We start from the raw sequence: 8,145 nt of genomic DNA, 5'->3' as shown, positions 1-8,145 counted from the left end.
TCAGTTAATGACAAAAAAAAAAAAAAAGAAAGGAAATATGAGAATAGTTAGGAGACAAGATTTTTGATATTCAAGACTTTGTCAAGAAAAAAAAATTTCCATAATCAGATTAACATATATCCAGTTAGATCTTCTAAATATGGTTTACGAAAAAATTTCTAAAATTAATGAAAGACAGCTCTACAACACTGAGTTTGAGACTTCTTTAAGTTCAATTTTAGGGAAAAAAAGGTTCCCTAAAAGACTAAGAAGAAATGGTTCACCACACCCAAAGGCAGAATAAGGCAAAAGTCTTGGTTTTTGCTGTAAACAGTAGCAGATGGTGAAGACCAAGAAGAGGATGAAAAAAGGTTATAGAGTGCAACATGACAAAGGAAGACTCATCATGGACATCATATCCTCAATTATAAAAAAAAAAAATTTAATTAATCATATAAAATTATTAAACTTTTAAAAGGATGATCTGTAGTCAGTCTGTATTTTCAAAGACTGTCTTTCATTTGGGAAGTTTAATCAAACAAATTACTTTCCATCATTCAAATGAAAATATTTATTTTGAATAGGATTTCCTCTAGGGGTATAATTTGTAATTTAAATATTTATGAACAAATAAACCATTAATACTGATCTCTTATATGTAAACAAATTGGAAAGGTAAAAAATAAAAAAAATTAAATAATTTTAATAAAACTGGTACACAATGTTGTGATATGGAAGATACTTAGTGCATGCAATTGCACACAAATAAGCAGGCACAAAATGTATAATATACTTTTCAAATTTATATATATAGATGTATATATTTTACTAATATAAAAAGGTATAAAAGTTCTATGTTCCAACAATTGGCTGGCTACAATATTACAAAGATTTTGTTGATCTTGAACTTCAGATTTCAAAAGAATTAGTAGACTTTGTATGATTTTTGCAATGACAATATAGTCAAAGTAGGCTTCATTTAACAACAAATGCTGATCATACTGTACAATTAGAAATGAAATAAATAATTCAGAAACTATAAAATGCCTACCAGTAAAGACAATATAATCAAAATACAGAATTTCAGTAAATTAATAATAACATTAGAATATAAATATTTATATTCTAGAATCATTAATTAATTCAACTATTATTAATCAATTTTCATTACATTTTCATATTTAATAGTTTTTAAATAGATATCTAATACAATTAATTTAAAGTTTTGTTTCTAATAATTCATAATCTTTAGTTAAATTAAACATATTACTTTGATTAATATGCAAGTAACTACGCATACTTTAATAAATATTACATTCTCTATAAAAATTCATACCAGATCAAAATAATTTTGTCTCTTTTACATTCATTGTATAAATAAACTTACAGCCTAAAATAAAAAATAAATAAAGATCTATTATTCAAGGTTATTCAAACAAGTTTTGCTTATGGTTTTTTTTTAATTTTACAAACATTTATACATATGAAATAGTTTTAAATTAAAAACCTTTCAAGTTTTTTTGTTTCCCATTTACAATAAATTTATAAATAAATATTACACATTTATACATTTAGTTTCAATAAGAATGTGGCCACTACAAAAACGGCCATATTTTTTTTTTACAATAATAATAATAATACAAAATGTATATTTACAATAATACATTAATATTTTCTACAAAATCCAATCTTAAAAAATATACATGAATCAATAACTGATGATCTAACTTGGCAAAAATTCATCCATAAATAATGTTAATCACATACACAAACATAGAGGGTTAATTACAAATATACAAAACATTGCAGCTTTAAATAGTAACACTAATTATTGTAAATCATGAACTAAAAAATGAAAACTAATAATAAGATGGGGAAAATAATGGAAATTAATCACTGATTAAATTCTGAATTAAATCGTAGTAAGAGCTTTAGGTTGGGACAATGCAGAAAAAAAATGTGTATTTAACAGCAATAAATTAAAATTCTAAGCCATTTTAGTAATCATTATTATTCTAAATCTTTAGATTAAAAAAAAATTAATAATTTCAATAAACTCAGTGTTTTACAAGTGATAAAAGATTAATGATACTAATTTTGATGAAGCCATTTTTTGTACTTAAATATTCTGATAAAACCATTGCAGTTTGTTTTGAGTAATATTCCTCCATTCAATCATAATTGCAAGGTATGCCTAATTTTACTCTATCAAATTGAGTATAATATGTATAATTTTTTTTACAAAAATCAAATAATGTAACAAATCTTAAAATGAAAGAAAAGGATAGTTGAAAAACTATTTGTATTTCTAAACGACCAATTTTTACAAAAAATTTCAAACAATCATGCTCACTTTCTATCATAAAATAATAAAGTAAATATGAATTATTGTTGGATTTATTTTAGAATCATAGTACAAGGAATAATGAAAGATACTCATTGCAGTAATAACTTTTCAAAATAATCTTTGCTTTACAAAGAAATGGTTCAGAAATAAAACTAAATAACTATATGTTTAATTTGAACAGTTTTTTTTAAAATGATAGATCATCGAGGGATACAAAATTTTCAAGTAATTCTATTTCATTCTAATGACCATGGCTTATTTTAATAAAACTAAGAAATATCATTTGTTTGGAATAAATAAAAAAAGTGGTTGGCATACCTCTCCTAAATTAAAAGAAAAGAAAAGAAATAGAGGAATATGACTTGAATTAATAACAATTATTGAGCACAATTTTACTTTATATATAGTTGCCATTGTATAAAGAAAAAAAAGGCAAACAACTCTAGTCACTACATGTCAAAATATGATTTAGCATTAAAAAAACCATTCCCTTCATAAAATAAAATGAATAAATATATGTTTGGGTATCCTCAAAGTTGTATGTGTGTATGAATGAAAAATATAATAATACTTATTTAGTTATCATGGATGAGAAAGGTATGGAAAAAAATATGTAGGATTACATGTTTATAATATTAAAAATGAATCGGCAATGTGTTTAATATTTACAAATGCATTATTTTATAAGTAGATACAATAAAGTTCTACAATTTAAGTGAACACACCAGATAAGTAATGGTTTAAGAGACATGTAGCAAGTATCAGCATGAACATATTTTTAGAAGTGTTACTGTATTAGAAGGATAAATTTATACACATTATTGTAAATTAACTGCAAATATGAGTGTTGTGTGTAATTTTATATATATATATATATATATATATATATATAAAATTTTTATAAATATATATATTTTTTTCATATTTTCCTCTTTAGAGTGAACCTATGAAGAGATCGTTCAAACTATGTGCAGTGTAAAAGCGTCATTCCAAAAGGGAATATATTATATCCACACATATGTATGTATTAATATTGATACACACTCACATATATTTCTATATACACATACATGTGTGTATATATATAACTATATGTGAGTGTGTGTTTGTGTGTGCTAATTAACACACAGGTAATTACTAAGTCATCTAGAGAACAATAAAACATCAAACACATTTTATGAACTACCACCTTCATCTAAGTGTTCAGCTGTTCCCATTATTAGAGATAAAGTGGGATAAAAGGCCAGTGTAACGGCCAATACTAACATAATGCAAGGTAGGGCGAATATCAGATTCTGAAAATAAAAATTAAGATAACATCAATACATAATAATAAACAGTTTTCAATAAATAAAATTTCTAGTTTACTTTAATTTATTATTAGCTGACCATATGTGATGATAAGAAGATGGTCGGGTTTGGTGGTCAAAAGGATACAAAAATAGCAGAAAAAAATTTTTATTAGTAACCAGTAATTGTAATAATATCTTAGTAGCTCTATGTGCTTTGATATTGGAAGATTATTAGTTGACTATATGTGATGATTGTAGGAAAATTATCCAGGTGGGGATCAAAAATAATATACAAACTGTACACCAATATTCTAGAAAGCAGTTTATGGGCACTGATAGAGCCAAAACTAGAAGAAGTCCAGGCCGGATTCCGACCTGGAAGACAAACCCAGGATCGCATATCAGAAATATCGTAGAAAAGGCATGAGATAGAAATCAGAGTAATTATACTGCTTTTTTATACCTAAAAGCTGCCAAAAGATTTCCTCCAGGCCTCCTGGAAGTGATTAAATCAACTTATCAAAGCCTAAAAGGAATAGTGTGTGTATCAAGGAGATAGGCCGACTGGTAGGAGACTACGAGGCAGACCTAGAAGGAGCTATATGGAGCATATTCAACAACGTCCGGAAAGAGGAAAAATGCTGGCTCAGATGAAGATGCTTGCCAGAGACCGACATGTGTGGACCCAGTAGTTAGAGGCTCCTCCACACTGAAAGGCACTTGAGGAGGATGAGAAAGAAGAAAGGGATCCAAAAAGGGACAAAAATAGCAGAAAAACTATTTAGGAAGATGTACAATCATGACATAGGGTTAACTAATAAATTTCCAATATGAATCAAAACATAAGGAGCCACAGCCACCAACATATAACTACGGGTTACTAATCAATAGTTTTTAATACTATTGTACCTTTTTTGACTATCTTCCAAACATCACATACGGTCAACTAATAATCTTCCAATATGAATCAAAATATACGAGACCACCAAAATATAAACAACTACTGGTTACTAATAAAGTTTTTTCTGCTATTTTTGAACCATTTTTTAATTCCACCAGACCATCTTACTATAATAATCGCATACAGTTATCTAATAATCTATCATTAAGGAAGATCACCTAAATATCAAGCTTGTATTGGAGAACATTTTATATATATCGAACATCTTCGGACCAATATACTGGAAGGCCCAATAAATTTAAAAGGGCAGGAAGATTTGTACAATATACTAGATAATTTTCTATATATACAATTGAGGAGTCAATTATACAGGAAGGCTCTTTTTGGTTCTTACGGATTCGAATAAGAAATGATTGAATTAGCAGAAAGGTATGCATTGAGATCTCTAAACCCTATGATGATTGAATAGTCATGACAATAACTTAATATAATAATAATAATAACAAAACAGGTAGAAATGGAAGCAATATCATGATGTGGCAAAGACCTAGAGGTAGACTAGGTTCTAGACCAGGTTGTAGTACCTGAGATGAAAATATTTTATAAAATTATTTTGTTTTCGATGAAATGTTTTTTTGTGAGTTCAAAAATTTTGATGTTTTTTTAGCATTCCAGTTTATGGCATGCACAGAAATCAGTGCAAACTTTAGTTTCTTCTTATTAGAGGGTAAAATATATAAATTAAAACGATTTTCAGCTTTACCTGCTTTTGTTCCCAGCAACCCCCTCTATTTTATCTAATTTTACTTGCCTATTATAAGATTAATAACAAAAATAAAACTGAATGTCTCTGAACCAATTAATTGACTATAAAATTGAATAATAGTTGTTTTTGAAAATATTCATCTCTATTTTTTACCATCATTAAATGAACTATTATTCTCTGTAAATATAAAAACAAAATTTTCAAAGCATCAAGGGCAGTACCAAATCATGCTAAAGGAAGTGTCTAGTAATAAAATAATTTACACGTAAATAAACATTGAACTTCAACAATCAATTAATAAAAACAAAATGTTTATATTTTGTCTCAACAGCTCCACTAAAAATTTAAAATAGTTTAGATCAAAATGGCAACTTACAAAGTATGGTTGGTGGGAGATTGCTTGGTAATCTAGTTTCAAATTTGCCAATTCACGTGCAATTTTTGTCTTTTCTTCATTGCACTGCATGTATTTACTCCCAACAATTACTAATTCTTCCTCAAGCCTTGATATCTGAAATATTAGTGAGAATACAATAGTTAAAAAAAATTATGTAAACTGGTTTGACTTACAGAAATAATTGGTGACAAACATATACATTTTCAATTATGTTTGTTCTTTTATTACATTTTCCTAACTGTAATCATCAAAATGAATTTCTGAAAACTCTATGAAGCCAAATGACCCACTAGAGGTGAAAAAACTTGCAGGTGGACATTCTGAATGAGGAAATAGCTGTTGAAAGGCTTAAAAAAAGGAAGGCCCCAGAGATGGACTATGAGGATTTAGGAGAGGAAGGAGCATGTTAGACCAGGTCTTCATCCTAAAACAGATACTGGAAAAATGATGGGAAGTATATAAGGATGTGCATGCCTTAATTGTCTATTTCAAAGCAGTCTATGGTTCTGTAGACAGAAACTGTCTTTGGACAAATGGCTTAGGCAAAGGCTTAACTAAAGATAATTAAATAAAATAAAAGAGGAAGTATAAAAGCAATGGGAAGCATACCAGAGGCTTGTTCATTGATAATTCAAATTTTAATGTGTTTTATTATTTGATCAGAGATGAATTATGACTACAAGCATGTAGGCATTTAGTACTGTTAGTATAGATAATTAATCATTATCTGTTAAAAAAAAAAGGGTAACTAACAAACGTATTACATATTGAAACTACATTTCATTAGCCAAATATTTATAATAAATTTAAATTAAAGTAATTGAAAATAAGAAATCTAATGATGATGGAAATGAAGTTTTCCACTTTTGCTGCATCTAACGATAAATTAGATGTGTGCACAGTAATGTTAAATTTCATTACAGTACCTGAATTGGTATAAATTGTTGCTAATGACAAAAATGACAAAAGGTTGAGTTCCTCAGCATGATCGGTTTCTTTGCTTTTTATTCATTCAAATGTTCTTTCCAGATGAAGTATCAAGATCGTTCTGAGTCTTCTTAGAATGTCTGAAATGGTGCTCCAGCTATTTATGTACAGTTTTCCTTGTTTAGCAATCAATCTGAATCTTGCCAGTCTTGCTGATATGTTTTAAGGCACATCAGCAGCTGCTTTTCCTATGAGAAGTTTTCCTTTGCTTTCAGTTGTAACAGAATCATACGTTTATGGTGATTGACCGATGATTTGGCAAATTTCCTTGGCTTATTGCTATTTCTGTCTAAATTCAAATATCCAGTTTTTCTTCTAACTATGGTCATAGTCATACCCATGATTTCGATTGTTAATGAAAATTTTATCATGTAACAACTTGTGTTTGTGGGGTAGAAAATTTATTAATGAAGATACATTAACTTAATGGAAAAACTAATAGTAATTTTTCAAATAAACTTGAAGTTACTCTTGCATTACTTGTACACCATTAAAAAGATGCTATGCCTTCAAGTTGTAAATTATTTTTGGATCCATCATTGACTCCTAAGTCAATAGATAAGTCTTTAGTCAGTTATTTAAATAACATTCTTAACAACCTGTGCAAGATGCAAGCTCAGATGAAGTACTGAAAAGGACCTTAATAATGGGAAGAATTAACTTTAAAATTAGTGATCGTGAAAATGTGAGTAATTATTCCAATTTAAAAAATTTATTTAATGAGGTGAGTGAATGCATCTTAATTGTACAAGCTCAAGATCTATTAGATTTGATGTGAATAAAACTTTTACATGAAGTTTCGCATACAACTATTTATGTCATACTTAAATGTTCTAATGCTGAACAGCGGAGTATAAATAGGTCTAATTCAATGATACCAGATGAATATATCAGATGAACTTCCAACAGAAGACAGTGTGAATATGAATATAAAACATAAAAATCACAAAAAGGTGAAGGAAAATTTAATCAAAATGCAAAAAATTGTAATGGCTTGAAGATCAGATTCCTTTCATCAATAGATGAAGATTCAAAAAAGCAGTCAGGTTTAAATTGTTTGAATTGAAAGTGTTCTGAGATACTTGTTAATTAAGATTTCTATAAACAAACTTAGAAACCCACTGAAGAGAGAGAAAAAGGATTATTATTAGAATGTGAATTGAATTGATATAAAATTTTCTTGAAGAGTCTTCTATATTAAAATCAGATAAAGTGGAAATTGACAATTCAAAGAAAAAGGAAAATAGATTATGCTAAGAAAAGTAAAATAGAGGAGACAGCCTTATTTCTCATAAAAACCCAAAAGTAAAGTGTAAGGGGTCTTAAACTGATTCAAGAATTGGAACCATGAAAATACAGAAGTTGTCTTGGGTGTCATATTTAGTACAAAAAGTCCCCTGTTTGAAAATTCAATTGAGCCGGATCAACAGTGATTTGAATCATGATATAAACTCACAATATAATATATACATATAT

The 8,145-nt window shown here is 27.9% G+C and overlaps 1 protein-coding gene across 1 annotated transcript in view; it reads right to left on the bottom strand.

Annotated features, from left to right (window-relative positions):
• Positions 1-666: 666 nt before the first annotated feature.
• The window catches only part of LOC136795457 (ankyrin repeat domain-containing protein 26-like), a 9,492-nt gene continuing 2,013 nt past the window's right edge, over positions 667-8,145 (bottom strand). Inside the window, exons 3-4 of the mRNA XM_067046073.1 lie at positions 5,662-5,796; positions 667-3,621 (exon numbers count right to left, since the gene is read on the bottom strand). Coding sequence (XP_066902174.1) covers positions 3,502-3,621; positions 5,662-5,796 — 255 coding nt within the window. The 3' untranslated portion in view covers positions 667-3,501. The remainder of the gene's footprint in view (positions 3,622-5,661; positions 5,797-8,145) is intronic.

Source organism: Halyomorpha halys, unplaced genomic scaffold (genome assembly GCF_000696795.3).
Source record: "Halyomorpha halys isolate HHAL.00 unplaced genomic scaffold, Hhal_1.1 Scaffold2649.1, whole genome shotgun sequence".
Taxonomy (NCBI): domain Eukaryota; kingdom Metazoa; phylum Arthropoda; class Insecta; order Hemiptera; family Pentatomidae; genus Halyomorpha; species Halyomorpha halys.
Note: the sequence above shows the minus strand (reverse complement) of the source record. Positions and strands in the feature narration are given on the sequence as shown.